The sequence below is a fragment of the Aristolochia californica genome, unplaced genomic scaffold, assembly GCF_029961685.1.
Source record: "Aristolochia californica isolate CCGP_79_NKW_82.1479 unplaced genomic scaffold, dmAriCali1.0.hap1 SCAF_7, whole genome shotgun sequence".
NCBI classification, from domain to species: Eukaryota; Viridiplantae; Streptophyta; class Magnoliopsida; order Piperales; family Aristolochiaceae; genus Aristolochia; species Aristolochia californica.
In genome coordinates this window covers 41,541,159-41,560,549 of record NW_027182268.1, presented here as the reverse complement: position 1 = coordinate 41,560,549, position 19,391 = coordinate 41,541,159, and the positions used below count along the sequence as shown (strand labels likewise).

The window sequence follows — 19,391 nt, the reverse complement described above, 5'->3', positions numbered from 1 at the left end:
AGGATTGGCTACATTTGATAAATCTTAGTTACAAGGTCATATTTGAAATAAAATGAAAGAATGGCCGAGTGTGGAATCAAATTAAAAATCAAGTGCAAGAGTCAAGACCACCTTCGTGTAGACCACAAGATTAAAGGTACAAGCTAGCACGCGAGACAAAGACCCATCGTTTTTCGAATTCTCGACAGCCACCAAGAAAACGATGCTTCCCATTTTCACCAGTAACTCGTTAGATGAGGAAAAAGGCGTCGATTATAAAGCTTAAACCATCTTGAGTTTTTTTCAGTTGATTCTCACTAGCTTCCTCAGGTCTCGGTTCGTTCGGCAGGAAAGCACCGTCAGGTGGAAACCATGAGGTTTCCCCTCTCTCTTTCTTTTTTTCTTCTCCTCGTCGGCGCGGTGTCTTCTTCATGGGCTAATCAGGGGCTCATCAGCGTCTCGAAGCTCGAGATGTTTGTCGACGAGCTGCCGGACATGCCTCGGATAAAAGGCTTCAATCTTGACCGTGGCATCCCTGTGCCGAAGAAAATGAAGATCGGTATGTTCGAGACGGAATGGGTGAGTGAGCTTGACCCTAGTAAACGTTATGTTTTTCATCGACTTTATTTTTTCTATTATCTTGTCGGCCTCTTGGTTGCATACACCAATTTCTTGTCAATCTAGCCGGAGAATGCTCCTTCTTTAGACTTTTAAGAGTATTCCTCATTTCTCGACTTCACCAGCATCTGAGAGCTCTTAGCTCTACTGGCGTTTTCGTCGATTTTTGGCAGTAAAAGCTCCAGTAAACTTATTTCAACCGCGCGACTCACAATTACCGATTACCAAAGCCACACGTTGAATGGGTCCACTCATGAGCTAGACTGACCGAGTAAAGCGGGAGACGTGTAAACATCTTAGACACATTTCGCGTTCTCTACCTGGAAAGAGTCGTCTCAGTACGGTCAGAAAAATGGAATACATCATTAATTTATTCTCCTCCTGAACTCATTGGGCATTGGATAGTAGATTTTAGTGAGCGAAATCCGAAATTTTCTTCGCTGCTGATGATTCTACCGCATCTGCTTTTCCAACTCGGATTCCAAAACTCCAAATTGCTGCTCCCTTATCTCATAATGATGTCGTTTTTATCTTATTTTAGTTCGGTCGAGTGCTGTCGGCCTTTGAATGATTCCGGTGAAATGGAAGAGAGTTCCACTAATTCGTTCAATGCTTGTTAATTGCAGAGATTTCACAGAGATATACCTCCTACCCGAGTATTTGCATACGGGGCGTCGTCGAAGACGGCAACGGTTCCCGGTCCAACCGTAGAAGCTCTCCACGGAGTTGAAAGCAGTATAATCTGGGACAATCACCTTCCTTCCAAACACGTCCTGCCATGGGACCCAACCATTCCAACCGCCACGCCCCACCATGGAGTCCCGACAGTGGTCCACCTTCACGGCGGCATCCATTCTCCGACCAGCGACGGTCACGTTGACGCCTGGTTTACTTCTGGCTTCAAAGAGACGGGTCCCGCCTGGACGACGAAAACCTACCGATATCCGAACGACCAACAACCTGGCAATCTCTGGTACCATGACCATGCAAAGGGACTCACCAGAGTTAATCTCCTCGCTGGTCTAATTGGATGCTACATTATTCGCCACCCCGTAGTTGAAGACCCTCTAGGGCTCCCCTCTGGCGACGAATTTGACCGTCCCCTCATTCTCTTTGATCGTAGCTTCCGCTTGGATGGATCCATCTACATGAACAGTACCGGAAATAACCCCTCCATACACCCGCAGTGGCAACCGGAGTATTTCGGCGATGCGATTGTTGTTAACGGCAAGGCCTGGCCTAAACTGAGAGTTCGTCGGAGGAAGTACCGGTTCCGGATCCTTAACGCGAGTAACGCTCGCTTCTTCCGGCTTTTCTTCTCCAACGGCCTGAAGTTTATCCATGTCGGGTCCGATTCCGCTTACCTATCCCGACCGGTATCGATCCTTAAATTCCTTTTGGGTCCATCAGAAATCGCAGATATTATAGTTGATTTCTCCACTTCGCAGTCGGATGAAGTGATCCTCGCCAATGATGCACCGTATCCGTTTCCGCTGGGTGATCCCACCGACGAAATTAGCGGGAAGGTCATGAAATTCATCGTAAGTAGGAAGAAGGAAGTCGACACATCAAGAACTCCGCACAAACTGATCAGTTATCCGAGACCTAGGATGAGTAACGCGGCGGAGACTCGATACATCACGATGTACGAATATACGAGCCCTTCCGGCGAGCCGACGCATCTTTACTTGAACGGAAAACCGTACGAAGATCCTGTGACTGAAACCCCGCGCGAAGGGACCACAGAGGTGTGGAACGTGATCAACCTAACAGAAGACAACCACCCACTTCACATCCATCTGGGGTTGTTTGTGGTGGTGGAGCAGAGAAAGATTGTGAAGGTTGAGAAGTTCCGAGACTGCATGACGAGATACAACGACCCTATAAAGTGTAATATCACCTCTTACGCAGGGGGGGGGAAGATTCGGGCGCCAACTCATGAGCGAGAATGGAAAAATGTGTTCAAGATGCAACCAGGTTTCCTCACCAAGATCCTCGTTAAATTCTCCTACTTGGATAGCCGAACACGTTATCAATTCAATGCGTCTGAAGAACCTGGATATGTCTACCACTGTCACGTAAGCTTCTAATTCTTCCTTGTTTACATTATCAGCTAGCATAACATCTTAAGGGAACACGAATTCACTAGACATCGCATTTGAAAGTTCTAAAATTTCAGTGAGGGAGAAGGTGATCATCACGGGCTCCCTGTTGAACTGTGCGGGAACAGTTCTGCATTCTTCACAGTCACGTAGCTTCCTACTCTTTTATCTGTTGATCTGGAATGGTCTTGCTAACTGGTTTCCCTTATCTCTGTCACGCAGATTTTGGATCACGAAGACAACATGATGATGAGGCCGCTAAAGATAGTTCCTTGAAAAATAATACGAAGTGAAGCACCATTACTTGCAGATTTGCAACTAAATTACGAGACTCATTTGCGATGCCAGCGGAGGAAGACGACTCTCAGGAGGACTCCACTTACTGCAAGTCCAAAGAAGAGCCGGTATTAAAAACAATGCCTCCACTTCGCCCTTCATTAGAATACTTGGCGTAATCTCCTCAACATTCTCTACTTTTTTTCCTTTAATGGGCATATTAAATGTTTCCACCTCTGTTAAAAAAATCAATTCCGAAATATTCTAACGTGTCGTATCCCAACTAAATAATCATTGCTTAATGTGAATTAAAAATAATATAAGCATATATATACTACTTTTGTAATATAAAATTATTTTGAAATATATTTATTAAACAATTTTTTTAAAAAAACCACTTATTTTTAATTGGTACAAGTTTTGTTACCTGGCATTTATGATCATAAATATTATAAAATTTTAGAAATGGTCTGAAACTACCCAATTTAATAACACCCGAATCAGATCAGATGGGTCAAAACTGAGGAATGACAACAACTTAGTTGACCTGACTAGGTTTGTTGTTTAACAGACAAATCGATGACCCTCACACAGTCAGCTAGGGTTGAGCTCTCTAGCAGACACTTTGCTCGCTAAGTTGATCCGCCTCATTTCTAGGGAGAATCTCGCCCTCGTAACCACAACCCTTTTTTGGACCACTTTATACTGTGAATTCATCTTGGGACGGTCAATTTACAAGTTTACAAACTCAAATCTATTCGTTTTCCAAAAAGTTTAAGTACATGAGAGTTCTATTTTCAAAATCTTTAATAAGTTTTAGTTTAGATTCATACTAGAATTAATCCTACCGATTATTAAATCATATTTCATTTTCTAGAAAGTTTATTTGAATTTTGATTTCAAATATCGTGATGGTTTCTATCACTCTTTTCTACTCTCTGTCACACTTCGGCTCCTTTAGAACCCACCAATCTATACCTTTTACCAGCTAGACAATGGACCATGGTTTTCCAACTCAAACTTAGTATTGACTCGGTCACCCGGAAATCTGAGTTAGGTTGGTGATTAATTAGGGTCAATTGTCAGTTTCCGCGGCCACTTTTGCACGTAATGTCAAACTAGAAACTTCAAGAACAGTAGGATCCTGGTGAGAGCGACGCACACGTCGGGTTGACAGTAGGCAGTAGGGCCTCCTTGGCCTCAGCAAAATCTTACACTAGAAACGATTTTTCAAATTTTCATTGTTCTTAAGCAACGAAGTGTGCTTGCTACCTTTCCTGGCAGAGAGAAGGATGAAGAGCCGAATGGAGTCAGCTATCGGTCAACATCACTTGAATCCTCGGAGAAACGGAGAAAAGCGGAAGCCGTTATGACTTGGAATACTTTTTTGGAAACGCGCTGGATCGAGAAAGAGAGAGAGGCAAGACAGAGTCATGTCCTTAACGGCCATGACTACCCACCTCTCCTTCTGCCACTTTCGAACCGCCGGTCCAAGTCAATAGTCAACTCACACCTCCACCTCCCTCGCTCCTCAATCCTCGCTCCGTCCCCCGTCCCCCGTCCCCCCCCTTATTTCATCCTAGTCGAAGCGCTTCTGCTTCTTCTGTCGTCAAGTACTTCTGATGTTCTCTGCGCCTGCTTTCTCTCCCTCCCTCACATATTTCCAAACAACCTCTTTTCCATCCGTCCGTCTCGTTTTTGTTTTGAGGATTATTTTCAATGAGGAAACCGTGCTGTGACAATCAAGATACGAACAAGGGCGCGTGGTCCAAGAAGGAAGATGAGAAGCTGATTCATTACATTCGAACTCATGGAGAAGTTTGCTGGAGGTCTCTCCCTCAAGCTGCAGGTTTGTTTAAGACGACACCAAGGGATAAATAATGCATTTTTTTTTCTCAAAACAAAAGAATCTTAAACGACGAGTTAATTTATACTATTCGCGTCTTCTACACATGGCCTTAGAAAACGCTATGTGCCCTCAGAGCCAAAAGTCGGTTGCAGAAGATTGTTACGTTTGTTTGATTTTTTTCATTTGTTTCCTACTCCATGGAGCAAAGAGTGCAGTCAAATAAATTTTTTTCTTTCAACAGGTTTGCTTCGTTGCGGCAAGAGTTGTAGACTGCGATGGATAAACTATCTGAGACCCGACCTTAAAAGAGGCAACTTTGCCGAGGATGAAGAAGATCTAATCATCAAGCTCCACGCTCTTCTTGGTAATAGGTACGATAACGCAATTTTACAAAATGTTCTTGCCAAAATCCATAGAAATCAACAGTTTCGTCTCTCTTCTTATCGATAAAGTTGAACTTCAATTTATTTTTCTCGAAGACTAATTCTTATTACGTATTCATACTAAATCTAATTAGCAGAGTGCATGGTTGAATGCGGATAACAACTAATTGTAATATGATCCTCTGTCTTTATTGTTCTGTATAGGTGGTCCTTGATTGCTGGGAGATTGCCGGGACGAACCGATAACGAGATTAAAAACTACTGGAACTCTCATCTTCGGCGAAAGCTGATTAAAATGGGGATTGATCCCAATAACCATCAAGTGAGCCGGAACCTTCCTCCATGCCAACATCAGCAAGCTTCTTCCGATAGAGAAACTATCTCCGATTCCAAGAGCCGAGTGTACGAACCATGTGACGAAGCAAAAGCTCCCCCCCATAACAGTCGCCAACTGTCTGATGCAGCTAGTAGCTTCAACGATGAAGAACACGACATACCCGACTTGAACCTTGATCTGTCAGTTTCCTTTCCTTCTCCTTCTCTTTCTCTTTCACCAGAACGAGACATGCAAGAAAACACGACTTCTCCAACTCTTCTCCTGTTTATATGATCAGCAGTAGACCAAGGAAAATTGGGGGTCATATGAAGGATCATAGGGACAGAGGAGTTCTGATATTGTCGCAAAAAACCCTCGGCATAACTTCAAAGCTGCTGTACTAGAGTACCATGTTTAGACAAGTAAGAGCCATTAAAGGTCCCGAAACTACTTCCGCGGTGTAGTGTTAATTGCATGTACTAAGAAGAGTTAGGAGCATGGTGTACCTAGAAAATGAAATGAACCATGGGCAAGGGATTGTACTCATGGTTGTCTCTTTGGTCATTAGGACTATGGGACTTCTAGTTTTACAAAGAATGTTCCTTTTTACCTCATAGATTTTTGAGATATTTACTAAAAGGTTATCAAGATAACCTGTGATAAAGTGAGATTAGTAGCTTATGCATTAGTGCAATTTATGTTTTGGAATTTATTAAATAATTATAGATTTGTGAAACATTATTTCCCAATAAACATCCCAAAATTAGAGCTTGGATTCCATGGTCTCATGGGGTTTTCTAATTGCAAATCTGTCATAATAGATGCTTTGCACTCTAAGATTGTTGATAATAAAGAGATGAAGAAAGATAAATAAAGAAAAATAATAAAAAGCGGGAAAAAAACTGAGGAAGAGAAGGGAGAAAGTTTTGAGAGAAGTTTTCTATCTCTGACACTAAAATATTGATCGAGACGGACCTACACTGGCACTATTTCCCGAAGGTCTCCTGCCCAACTTTTGCCAAAGAAAATACAGGCAAGAGGTGGGTGTTGGCGGGAATGGATTTGCTGCTCTGTTCGTAGCAAGAAATCTGAGACAAGACTCGTCGTTTGTCCATTTTCAAAAGAATGCAGTGAAAGATGTTACGTAAACCGAAAAGTCATGAAAATTTATCCGAACTAAAAAAATCTGATTATACCTCTGCATCCCTTCCGTCGGAATTAAGCTAATTACCGTTCAATGTAGAGTTGCCCAAGCAGATTCAAGATTACTAGTCTTCATTGTTGAACGATTCCAATCTTCATCATGTAATTCTAGAAGGGAAAAAACACAAAGCAGCCTGTAGCTGGGCGTCCTATTTGAATTCACGTTTCGTTCATTCTCCTTCGTATCGCAACAACTAAAACCTGATTGGGTGGCACGTTTTTATTCCACCCACCGCTCAAGTCCATCCTCTCCAAGTCTCTCATTGACTCTCCTTGTGCTAAGAAGGGACCAACTCTAATGATAGTAAGTGATAGTATCACCTACTGGTTTAAATGCTCGCCTATCGCTAGGTACTTAATACATTAATTCTCCCTGTGCTAAGAGGGACAAACTCTAACCAAATTAAATGACAGAAGTACTTATCACCTACTGGTTTAAATGCTCACCCATTGCTATTTACTTAACAATGGATTCATTCTCACTAACCCTCGATGTCCTAATTAGATCTAAGGCTTCGTCCATTTTCTACTACTCAAGTCCCATTCACTCTTCCTATGCCCAGTTCACTTTCCCTTAGCTAAGAGGGTACCAATCCTCACATATACATCACCAAAATTGTAGTTCAAATCTTTTAATCTATAGAGTAGTATTCGGGTTAGTTCCCTTAATCACATGGTGGAGGGAACAAAAATTATTGTACATCCTTTAACAAGATATGTTTTGAACGACTTGAAACACTCTTACAACTTTGTATTTTTTTTTAAAAAAATTATGTGTAAAAAAATAGTGAAAATGGAGCAGCTGATAACTGACCAGTTGTAAGTAAACAAACACACGGTTTTTTTCATTAAAAAAGCAGGATTAAGAGAGAAGATTCCTTTGTTTTAGTGAGAGTTTACATATCACATGATTCACCAAACAGGTATCCAATAGTTAGGTCACGAAAACCAGTCACTTTTATCTTTTTTAAAAACCCAAGGTGGAAACGGCAATCAAATGAAAAGGGTAGGGGAGAAAGGCAAGAAAGATTTCCGAAAGTGAGAAGAGCGAAACAGAGTAAAGACAGCGGCGAAGACGGCATGCCAGAATACTGTGTGACAGGAGGAACCGGATTCATAGCGGCCTACTTAGTAAAAAGGCTGCTGGAGAAAGGCTATGTTGTTCGAACCACAGTGCGTGATCCAGGTCGGAGTGAATTTCTTCTTTCTTCCCTTATAATTTATCACCCTTTCGTTCCGTAATTCTGTTCACAAAAATAAGATAATGGCTTCAGTCTTTCTTTCGAGCACATGAAGATCAAGATCAACATACTTTTACATCAGTCATCCTTGATTTCTGTAATTTTTGGCGTCCCCCCCTCGAAATAGATAGAAATTGCTAGAGAGCCAACATCCACGAGAAGTCAAGAGTATTTGCTCAGGGATATAGGAAATAGGAAACAGCAATAACCCTAAACCAAACTAGGAGCTAATTTTAGTTGCGCATCACAGAGCGTACCTTTCTTTATTGATTAGTCCCTCAGTTCTCAATTACATATTGTTCTGCAACTGATTCTATTTTTCCGCAGAGAATGTGGAAAAGGTCGGTTTCCTCTGGAAAATGGATGGGGCAAAGGAAAGGCTCAAAATATTCAAAGCTGATCTATTGGTGAAAGGCAGCTTCGACGACGCTGTGGCTGGTGTCGATGGCGTGTTTCACACCGCATCACCGGTCATGGTACACTATGACGATAACATACAGGTAAAAACACACATTCACGGCACGGGAACTCAATATTGTTGACACAATTCTCTGAACTAATTCATTGAACGCTTCTATTTCTGTACATCTCACGGTGGAGTGTATCGAGTTGCAGGCGACGTTGATCGATCCATGTATAAAGGGTACCAGTAATGTATTGACATCCTGCTCCAAAACAAGTTCAGTTAAGAGGGTCGTCCTCACTTCATCCTGCTCTGCAATCAGATACCGTGACGATGCCACAGAAATCTCTCCTCTTAACGAATCCCATTGGAGTGACCCAGAATATTGTAAGCTCAATAATGTAAAATTCTCTCCCTTTTGACCAACTTAGCATCTCAAAATGCTTTGCAAAATCATTTTAAGGACACACAAGTCAATATTAGCTCATTAGATTGTCCGTAAACTATTTAAATTTCAATGATTTGGGTTTCTCTCGTGAATTAACATGCAGTTATGGTATGCCTATGCCAAAACACTTGGAGAGAAGGAAGCTTGGCGATTGGCAGGGGAGTACGGAATTGATCTGGTGGTCGTGAATCCATCTTATGTTGTGGGTCCTCTCCTTGCTCCAGAACCGACGAGTACACTTCTGCACGTGCTCAGCATGCTGAAAGGTCCGCAAACTTGCATTGATGATGCCATTAAGTTTAAACCTAATGATCTTTTTTAGCGAATCAATCATAGATCCTCCTCTGACGCAATTTTGACCTGTCATCTGATTAGGAGAAATCAAGGTCTATCCAAACATGACAGTGGGTTTTGTCCACATAGATGATGTAATTACTGCACACATATTGGCGATGGAAGAGAGTAAAGCTTCAGGGAGGCTCATATGTTCAAGTTCAGTCGCTCACTGGTCAGAGAACATCGAGATGCTAAGGGCAAAGTATCCATCATTACCAATTGCTGACAAGTGAGCTGTTCAAGTATTTTGCTTCTTGTCTTGTTTTGGCCCTATTGCTTGGTTTGCTCCAATTCTGAGCAATCCCAACTGTTACACTTCCAGGTGTGGCGATCAAAAAGCGGACAGCAATCCACACAGCATGGACACTCGCAAGATCAAGCAACTTGGTTTTCCCGATTTCAAAACTATTCCACAGATGTTCGATGATTGCATCAAAAGCTTTCAGGAAAAGCGGTTCCTCCAAGGATTTTGAAAATCGCTTGGTGCTGCTCCAGCTTGGAAGTTAGCTACAGATGTTCCTCAGTGTTGACCTCCACCTACAACTAGTTTATTTGCCTTCATTGGTCGATAGAATTAGGAAGACATGATCCATCCAGTGAAAGATATGTTTTTCTATTGTTCCCCAGACAAAAAAATGTGTTGTTTCCCAACATCTAAGATAAAGAGTCCGTTACAAATCTTTTTTTTTTTTAAATGTCCAGTAGACTACAAGATACACCAACTACCCCTTGTGAGAACTGACTCGAAGCCCTCACACTAATGAAAAACCTCAAGTGGCTGTTGAGCCAAAGGCCCAATTCACAGTCCGTTACATATCTGAAGCTCCCATAAAAACTGTTTCAAATGATAAAGTGGTAAAATTTTACTCCCTGGAAGTATGACAAGAAGAACCTGACAGAAACACTTATCCACAGAGTGATGGGTGGGAAGTACACTGGGTAGAAGTGATCACTGGAATTAAAGATTTGATGCAAAAGATAATAATATAGTTTCTGATGGAGACTGAGAACAAGGTACATACTACAGTTAAAAGAAAAAAGTACATACCAGTGAGAGTTGTTGCTCTAGGTATAAGCCAGTGGTACATCAAAATCAGATAGAATCATGCTGCCTTCAATCATTCTACACGTCTTGGGCATAACATGCCAGTGGAGAATAAGTTTGACTTTCTTACCACGCAGGTTGCTTCCCTGGATGAGAAGATAATAGCAGCATAATTAAGACCATACTGAATATTCCAGTGTGGAGTATATAACAAATGAATTTAGAGTCTTGCCTGATCAACAAAGGGATACTTGTTTGAGACCTGCATTTGGATCTTTGCTTGGTCCTTGCTGAGGATAATGTGATCCCACAGTGAAATCTGGATAATGATTAATTTAGTCTAGTAAACTGGTAAAAATTGTAACTCAAGCAAATTATCACATTATTTAGTGATGGGTCCTCCAGAACAAATTGATTGAAAAAATTGGCTGAGAAGTTCACATGTTATGCGCCAGAAGCAGAAAAAGAATGAGTGCAACTTCATAGATTGGACAATGTTTGTTGAAGCTTAAAGAGCAGTTTACCGCCACATTGCAAAAATCAAAACAATCAAATGTTATCTTTGAAATGCCATTAAATTTCTCAAAGATTAAACAACATCTCCACTTTCCAGACCCTGAATTAAAAAAAGTTATTTGATTTCCCAGAAGTTGCCATTTCTTTAGCTGTCAAACTTTAGCCTAGATTTTACAGTTTAATGAATCCAAATGCATCAGTTATCTTATATGACAATCTAAATCTATTCTTTGCCATGCATCAGTCATCAGGAAACCCATTGAAGACTGCCCCCACATAGACTGTTGAATCAGGTGCCTATCTATCCAGACTTATGTCTCAACAATAAACAAGATCAAGAGTTGAGATGCATGTGGATCATCCATAGCTGTGAACTTTCCATGTGAATGTGAATCAGAGACATCTTGCAGATGGTGGCTTCCCAGTAGTAAAATAATACACAGCTTAGTATGTGTGTTTTCTGGACAAAATGGCAAGGAAGGTTTAAAGTAGATCCATCAATGCTAATCGGCAAGTTCCAAACTTGAAGTAAACAGGGCCTAACATAAGAAACGACATATGCTCATCATATATACAGAATGAGGTCAGGGCACAAAATCAATATAAGATGTCCGATGCCCTTCATCCAAACTCTTATAATCCGATAAGACAAATAGGGTTAAAAACTTTATTGGGAACTGATTTTCTGAGATCACCTAATGAAACGAATGACAAAATTTGTAACAGTATATAGTGAATATTATGAGAAAAAGTGAATGCTAAATATTACTGAGAGCTTATGAATTCATTAACTCAATAAATTGGCTGCATAGAGCACAATTAATGTTGGAAGTAGCATAAGAAAGATCTTGAACCAGTAATCTAATGAGCCCTTTTACAAAAGATCAGGAAAACAAAAGACTCATACATGACAAACAAAATATAATAGTTAATGATCATGTGAACTATATTAAGGTTCATAAGCTTGGACCTGATTCAAGGAGTTCTTAGCAGTCTCATATTCTGCTGCCAAAAAGACGAAGACCTGAATCAATCAAGACAAAAGTCAATGTTAGCTCTGCATAAATGGAATAGATGAAGACTTGCATTTTCAAATGTATGAAACTCATAATGACGATACAATGATGAAAAATAATATATTAATAATAGAGCATTCATATCTGGGCCCTTATACTATATGAGAAGTGAGGAATTTGTTATTCTTGAAATTTATATTGATGTACTCTACAGAAACTCCTTCCTCTTGATGAAATTTGTCTTTTCATCATTATTTTTAAAAAAAAGGACTAGGGAAACTCAAAACTCCTTTTTAATTTAATAGCAAACCTATGGAAACATATTACAGAAGGAGCAACAAAACACCTGCTTCGTATTCCATGTGAATGTTGATTGCAAGTCCATGGAAATGCTCAAGGTAAAACTAACCTGCAAAATCACGAAAGATGCAGTTGTATTAGTTGGACAGTTAACTACATGGAGTACATGGTAGATTATACTAATGAAAATTGATATTGTCACACTAAAAGGCATTCATGCATGTGAGACCTGTATATAAAAAACGATATATATCATCTAGAAATTAGGGAGAGGGGGCAGAAATTAACACAAGAATGCACCTTAACACTATTGCACCTGATGTGTTTCATGCAGGACTTTGCATTTGAATCTCCTACAACTTGATAAATCTTTTCAAGTAGTTTATAGCATTGAGAATTCTACAAAAGATTTGGCTAGACAAAAAGAATCAAGAATAACATGCTTAAATTCATAAATGACAGAATCCAGAATAACATGTTTAAAATCATAAATGACAATTAGAAATTTCTTGACAAAAAATATTTGGTTGATAAACCGAAATTGTGACAATTGGAGCAACTTGGGTTAGGTTTGTGATACAGTACATCACAATGGAAAGATCTAGCTGAGGAATATCTAAGTACAAAAGATCACCTAAAGTCAAAAAATTCAACTAAAAGATGCCTAAATTTCCTATTTTGGGCTCAAGTTCCAAGAATTAAAAATGTCTCTAAATTGCACTTTGTTATTTCAAAGCTTGCTGAAATTAAAAAATTTATTAGACAAACAACTTGCTGATTTTATAGGAAGCATCACTCAAAATAGCAAGTTGCTATTTTGGTTAAAAGCTCCAACTAGAAAATCTTTTCCATAAGTAGTTTCCTTTTTTTTTTAAGTTACCAACTCTATAAATTAGAAGTTGTTTCCTAGATTTAGTAAGTCTTACTTAAAGTCTATTTCCTAGAGTGGACAACATCAAAGTTTTCTCCTTTACAGATTTGTATGCCTACTAAAAACCTATCATATGTGACACAGTAATAACTCTTTTGCTGTTGAAAAAAATTCTAGTTTTTGTTTTCTCGAGGATAAAGTATCGTTTTTTTTCTCTATTTGCAATTTTTCTTAACAGTTGCAAAAACCTACTTTACGTCATTCAAGATTCACCCATTAAACTTGAATTCAGATTGTAGTTTTCTTGGTTGCAGCCAAAATATAGTTCATCTACATTCTAAAGGAATCACTTGACTTTATTATTCATTGAATCTAAACAATCATGTTGTGCCAATTGGTATCAGAGCTAAGGTTGGTGTTTCATGTCCAATTCAACACATCCTTCATACAAGTCAAGGAAATTGCTGCATGCTTGCATTGAAACTATAGAGGCAAGTCAAAGCACAATCACCTGCAAAGAGTTCCAAAAAGCCCAAATAGCAAAGATGGCCAGTAAGACTTACTAGAGATAAATTCTTCAAAAGTTTTCAAAGTTTTACAAAGTTAGAAGTTTTAAAGTTGGAGATAAATCTGTGGAGTTCCTTGATCCAAGCCACTCATCTCCAATGAAGGGCTTGTGTTATAAGTTGTTTTATGAGCAAGAATTGAAGACCAACAGTGTACTAAGCATCACTCCACACCTAAGAAAATTTTAGCTATTTCCGAACCGTCTGACTTCTTGATGAATTGAAAATGTGTTTCCCTCAAATCTACCACATAATGTACCCCCTATACGTGATGTACAACACATAATTGAGTTGGTATCTGATTCTATTTTGCCAAACAAGCCACATTATTTCATGTCAATAAAAGAACATGAGAGTGAGAACTCAAGAACAAGTCCTCTCATGAAGCGGAACTAATGCAATACATTACAATGTGGAAGATCATAAGGAAGATCAAGTTAAGGAATATCTAAGGACAAGAGATCAGCATAAAGTCATTCATGTTTACTGAAGAAGAATGAAGAAAAAAGATTCAATTAAAAGACGTCTCAATTTCCTATTTTGGATTCAAGTTTCAAGAATAGAAAGTAACTCTAAATTGCAGTTGCCAATTTCAAGCTTGCTGGAATTAGAAGTTTTATTAGACAAGCAACTTGGTGATTTTATGGGAAGCATAACTCAAATTGCAACCTACTATTTTTGGTCAAACACTCTAAATTGCAGTTTTCAATAGTAGTTTCTTGTTTTTATTTGTGTCTTTGTTTCTAAATTAAGGAAGTCTAGAGTTGGCAACTCAATATAGATTAGAAATTGTTGCATGTTTTTAAGTTTCTTTTTCAGCAAGTAGAACTAGATTTTGTAAATCCTAATTAAAGTGCATTTCCTAAAGTGGACAACATAAGAATTTTCTATTTTGTTGATTTGTATACCCATAAAAGACCTTCATATGTAACACAAAAATAACTCCTACACTATTGAATAGAGTTTTTATTTATCTCTTGGATAAAGTTATGCTTTGTGTTTTTTCCTCTGTTTAATATTTTTCTTAATAGCTACAGAAATCCTACTTATATCCTTCAAATTTTACCCATTAAATTTGAATTCAGATTGTAGTTTATTTAGCTGTTACTAAAATCAAGGTTATCCACATTCTAGAGGAAACATTCAACTTCGCCATTCCTTGATCTAAACCACCGTGTTGAGTCAGTTGGAGGCCAATTTTGGACCAAACTATCGGAACCATTCATCCAACACAACCATAACTCAACCATAGAAATAAAAAATACAAACAATTAGGTTCAACCTGGGTCAAACAAGTTCAGGCCATAAATCATACACATGGCATTATAATCTAAGATGTTTGGCAATGATGTCAAGTAGTATACCTGTAAATGTACATTCACACCTTTTTACTCAAAAAAAAAAAAGTATACCTGTAAATGGATTTGCCAAATATGTAGGTGGTAAGGTCGCTAGAGTCCCAAACATACTGAAACATGGAAACCTAATACTAACCACATTCTTTTTATGTTCAGTAAGACAGATTTGGGTAAGTATTAAGGAACATCCCCTCCTTTTTTAATCTAGTAATGCCAAAGTATCCACTATTTTGGCTCTCATCCAAGCTTCTCAAGGAAAGAATGCCTTATAATAGAGAAAAATATGATGGTTGAGCATTTCATAAACTGTGGGAGGTGTCTGAAGCATAAGCTAACACCATGGTCACAAATTCCTTATCAAATTATAAAATTTCCTCTCTTGTTCAGAATTAGGCAATTCAAGTGTTCCCTTCAGAAGCAGCTACCCAAAAAACCAAGACAAAAAGACACCCAATGCTGACAAAAAGGTAACTAATTCTTTTGAAGATAAAATTTTAGTAATATGTGAAAAAAATACAAAACTACAACTTTAGAAAAGGGAAAAGGAATCCCTCCAAACAACAAGGGACAAGCAAAAATTTCACAAGAACAAATGTCTTAAACATTTTAGCGTTAAGATCCAACCATTTTACATGAAGTTAAATGAACACTGCACATGGAAAGAAAGAATTCATCCTCCATTATAGATATCCAGTATTCTAATTCAAGAGCATGATTTTACCTCATCATTTCCATTCAATTGCTTTCGGAATCTGTTGACTTTGAGTACCTGAGAACAAATCAATCATTTATAAAATGGGTGGAAGATTAATCTCATAATTGGAGATTTGACACAAAAACCATAATGAATATAAGACAACAAAATAGTCATAATGCAGAAACAGTTAGTTGAAGTAATAGTAATGATTGTCATAGTTACAAACGGAATTAGCACAATAGGGCTTTAATTACAAAAAATGAGATATTAAGTATTTGGGCAGGCCTTCCAGTTCCACCAACTTATTGCTTACAATGCTGGACAAAAGAATGCAAGATAATTCAAGATTAAGGCCAATAAGTTACACAATAAAACCAATTTAGTATAAAGATTCCCCGCTTCCTCCCTCCCTCCCTCCCTCCCTCTTCCTTTTGGTTACTATAGCTCTAGCTCGGGACAGATGGTTAAAGTTGATTTCTATGAGTATTCCAAAGGGAATTCTGGGCTTGCCGATATTGGGGTGATAATGCATTATCTGTTTAGATTATTCTCCTTGCTTTCTCTGGTTCAGTAGGTAATTCTAACTTGCCTGAGGCAGAAATTAGGGTGGTGCTTTGCGGTCTAAAATTTCAGCACACCAGAGATAATCAAGGGTAGCTTGGCCGTTGTGATTAGCTAGCTTTCTAGAAATCTCTATTGCCATGGCTACTTAAACATATTTATAATGAAATAATGGAATTAAGCTCCCCTTTCTAGATTAGTTGGCAGCATACTCCACATGTTGCCAACTGCATCTGACTCATTAGCCAAGGGCTTCACATAATGACATTGCAGTGCAACATCTTCCTTCTTGAGGCTTGAGGAGTTCTCTTCTTCTATCTTGCAACATTATCATTCTTTTATCTTAATGGAAATTTCATTCGTTCAGAAAAAGAGAGAGAGAGAGAGAGAGAGAGAAAGTTTCACAGTTAAATCCCCACATTATCGCTATACCAGATGGCCATAACTTCCTCAATCAGGAATTCTCTGATGCCAGGAGTAGCAATGCAAAGAACTCCTACGGCGCCAACCAACATCCCATCCTCAAGGTTGTAACTGGAGCCGATTGGTCACTGAGCAAGCAAAATCAAGATTAAAATGCGGAAGCCCACAACTCACAGTTCTTAATTGCAAAACTCCACATTCCCAGCGAAGGCCTTCACCTGTTTCCAGACCCAAATTTTTGCATGAACTAACCTAAAAGATACTTTCACTGGTATTCTAAAAAGAGCTTTCACAAACAAAATAAAAATAAAAATAAAAACTAAAAAAAACTCTAGAAATGAAGTCTCATCTTGTGCAATCTAAGCTCCGATTAACAATAACCCATATTAATAGCATTTCTACTCCTTGACAACCCACCGATCCTCCACTTAAGTAAACAAAAAAACAAAAACTTTCACACACATCCCAGTTCTCTTTGGCAAAAGTGTCTGATTGAAGACAAATAAAAGAAATCTGTTCTCATAGAATCACATACGCTTTCATTCAGAAGCGCAAAATTGTTAAATTAACTTGTTTACCTCGGCGTGCGCTTGCACGGTGGGCCTGTTGAAATTATCGCAGACAGAGGCAAGAGCACATAGGACAGCGAGCAACAGAATCGCTAACGTAAGTAGTGTATTGAAACGATATCCGAAAGAATGCATCTTCTTGTTTCGCTTTCCTCGTCAAAAAACTTTCGGTGTTTTTGACTTTCGATCCTCTGTGGACAAAATTCCGTCGATGTTCATGCCTTTAGTCAAGGATCTTCCAAGCTGAGATTTAAATCTACCGTCCCCCTAAACGGTGCTAATATGTTAAACTGACACGAAAAGACGAAAACGCCAGAATTTGATCAGGACAAGAACTTTATCACACAAATACGTGTATACTGTTTATTAGGACACGAACAATTACTATTATCGTGTGTACTATTTTAAACGAGATGAAATATATGGAAATAATACACTACTTATAACTAAGTTAAAAGTTTGCGGTAGTATAATAAAAATTAAAAAAACCTAGATCTATCTAAAATTGGTGCATCTGATTTTTAATTTATTCATCGAATTTGAATTAATGATGGTCATTCGATTTTAACAATTTTTGTTAATACAATATAAGATCATAACATTAATAAATATAATGAAGTGGATGGTATTCTCGTAAATAAATTAACTTTCTTTTAAAATCTCTGCACCATTGGTTAAGGTGGTGGGCTAGAGTCGGGTTTACCAAAACTTGAATCCGAACCCATCTTCAACCCCGAAACCAAAATCTTAAAAAAAAAACGATTCATCAAACTCAAACCCGACCCAATCACCATCCTCATAACTCTATCCTAGCCCCATCCAAGTAAACCCGAACTGTCCCCACCCTACCCTTGTAAATTCCAACTCATCACAACCCCGGTTTATATCATTGTTTCATATGGTTATGATTAGGTTTGGATCAGATTTGGGAAAATTAGTCCCCCGCCCAAAACCGAGTAGCTTGTTTTTCCCACCCCGTCCCTGATCCGCCTGGTGAAATTACAAACTCGAACCTACATTTTTTGGGTCGGGTCAAGTCAGATTCCCCGTAAAACCCGACCCAATTCCCACCCCCGGTCTCACTGTGGTCATCTTACCACGTTCTTACAAAATCCAAGGATAATCTCGAAAAAGAGAAACAAGGGGACAATCACGAAAAAGACCCCTTCTAACAAAATCTAAAGATAATCTGAAAAAAAGACGCCTTCGATCACCAAAGACATAAAGAACACCGATGAGGCCGAGTCAAAAGTTTGATGGCCCGGGCATTAGACTGGGCATCGTCTCCTACCATTACAACAAACATAACACAACTGAAATGGCAATTAGGATGGAATTGAAGCAAATCAATTCCATCCACAGGCCTTCAATCACTGAAAAAGTAAAGAATAGACCGCTGGTCGTCTGATTATGCCGGGAGCTGTGAACTACCATTACCAAAATAAAAAAATTTCGCTTGATTTCCCTTAAGACAGAAAACAGAATTACAACAATCGACGCCTTCAATCCGTCAATCACTGAAAACAAAAGGAACAAACTGCTCCCTGAAGACAGAGAACGGAATCACAACAAAGACACACCGACTTTTTTTTGCCGTATTCTATTAGGATTGGATAGGTAAAAAATAGAAGGATTCCTAAGTTAAGGGGATGGGAAAGAAAAACTAATCGGAGAGGAGTCCCTTTGCCACCATTGCCTCCGCTGGAATTCCCTCTGTGTTCTACATCAGGTTAGTGTTTTTCTTGCTAAACTTCTTCCTAACTTTGATTTTTTGTACAAATCAGTTCAATTTGTTATTGTTATCCCCAAAGTGGTGATCGTTGATCAAGTTCTTTTCTATCACTCAATTTCCTGCTTGGTTTGCTAAATCAGGATAGTTCTCTGCATCTTTCCATATCACTATTTTCATTATTTTACATCTCCCTGCTTCATTGTCTGTTATTGGTTGCAGAGGGTCGACGGGCAACGGTAGCTCGTCAGCGACGACGATGGTGCTGGCTGTGGCGTCGCAGGACCGTCAACGGACGGGCTCTGCAGATTTTCGGGACGCTGCTGCGGCGTCGACGACGACGGAGTCGTCGGCGGTAGCGGCAGTGGTAGTGTGCAGCAGCGGCAGCAGTGGCGCAGGTGGGCTCTGCAGAGACCTTCCGGAACAGAGTAGCGGGGCTCTATAGGGAGGACCAAAGGCTGAGCTCGGTGTCGGGATGCCAGGCTCAGGTACCAATCGTTGGTGGTGGCGATGGGAGTGGCGGCAGAGATCGGAAAAAAATCAGATCTTAAGCTAGAAATTGAGAAAAGAATCTTTTCGTAAATTC

The 19,391-nt window shown here is 39.3% G+C and overlaps 4 protein-coding genes across 6 annotated transcripts; 3 read left to right on the top strand and 1 right to left on the bottom strand.

Annotated features, from left to right (window-relative positions):
- The first annotated feature begins 210 nt into the window (after nt 1-210).
- LOC137937056 (multicopper oxidase LPR1-like) lies at nt 211-3,244 on the top strand. Its single transcript, XM_068782090.1, has 3 exons — nt 211-558; nt 1,224-2,675; nt 2,922-3,244. The coding sequence occupies exons 1-3, from the start codon at nt 352-354 to the stop codon at nt 2,973-2,975; spliced, it is 1,713 nt and encodes a 570-aa protein (XP_068638191.1). The 5' UTR covers nt 211-351; the 3' UTR covers nt 2,976-3,244.
- Nucleotides 3,245-4,574: 1,330 nt separating this feature from the next.
- Nucleotides 4,575-6,094, top strand: LOC137936795 (transcription repressor MYB4-like). The gene is made up of 3 exons (XM_068781679.1): nt 4,575-4,824; nt 5,066-5,195; nt 5,412-6,094. Exons 1-3 carry the CDS (start codon nt 4,695-4,697, stop codon nt 5,815-5,817), a joined length of 666 nt encoding a protein of 221 aa, XP_068637780.1. The 5' UTR covers nt 4,575-4,694; the 3' UTR covers nt 5,818-6,094.
- Nucleotides 6,095-7,674: 1,580 nt separating this feature from the next.
- On the top strand, nt 7,675-9,832 carry LOC137936252 (tetraketide alpha-pyrone reductase 2-like). Its single transcript, XM_068780828.1, has 6 exons — nt 7,675-7,912; nt 8,295-8,467; nt 8,583-8,771; nt 8,922-9,084; nt 9,194-9,383; nt 9,477-9,832. The coding sequence occupies exons 1-6, from the start codon at nt 7,807-7,809 to the stop codon at nt 9,625-9,627; spliced, it is 972 nt and encodes a 323-aa protein (XP_068636929.1). The 5' UTR covers nt 7,675-7,806; the 3' UTR covers nt 9,628-9,832.
- Nucleotides 9,747-17,352, bottom strand: LOC137936253 (signal peptidase complex subunit 3A-like). Of its 3 annotated transcripts, none has more exons than XM_068780831.1 (7): nt 17,086-17,352; nt 15,548-15,595; nt 12,078-12,140; nt 11,686-11,739; nt 10,432-10,518; nt 10,203-10,345; nt 9,747-10,106 (listed from the first exon to the last, which is right to left on the bottom strand). In XM_068780831.1, exons 1-6 carry the CDS (start codon nt 17,209-17,211, stop codon nt 10,220-10,222), a joined length of 504 nt encoding a protein of 167 aa, XP_068636932.1. In that variant the 5' UTR covers nt 17,212-17,352; the 3' UTR covers nt 9,747-10,106; nt 10,203-10,219. The 3 variants fall into 3 exon arrangements, with proteins under 3 accessions (XP_068636932.1, XP_068636931.1, XP_068636930.1); XM_068780830.1 differs by having other exon boundaries at nt 9,747-10,089; XM_068780829.1 differs by having other exon boundaries at nt 9,747-10,345.
- Between the last annotated feature and the right edge of the window lie 2,039 nt (nt 17,353-19,391).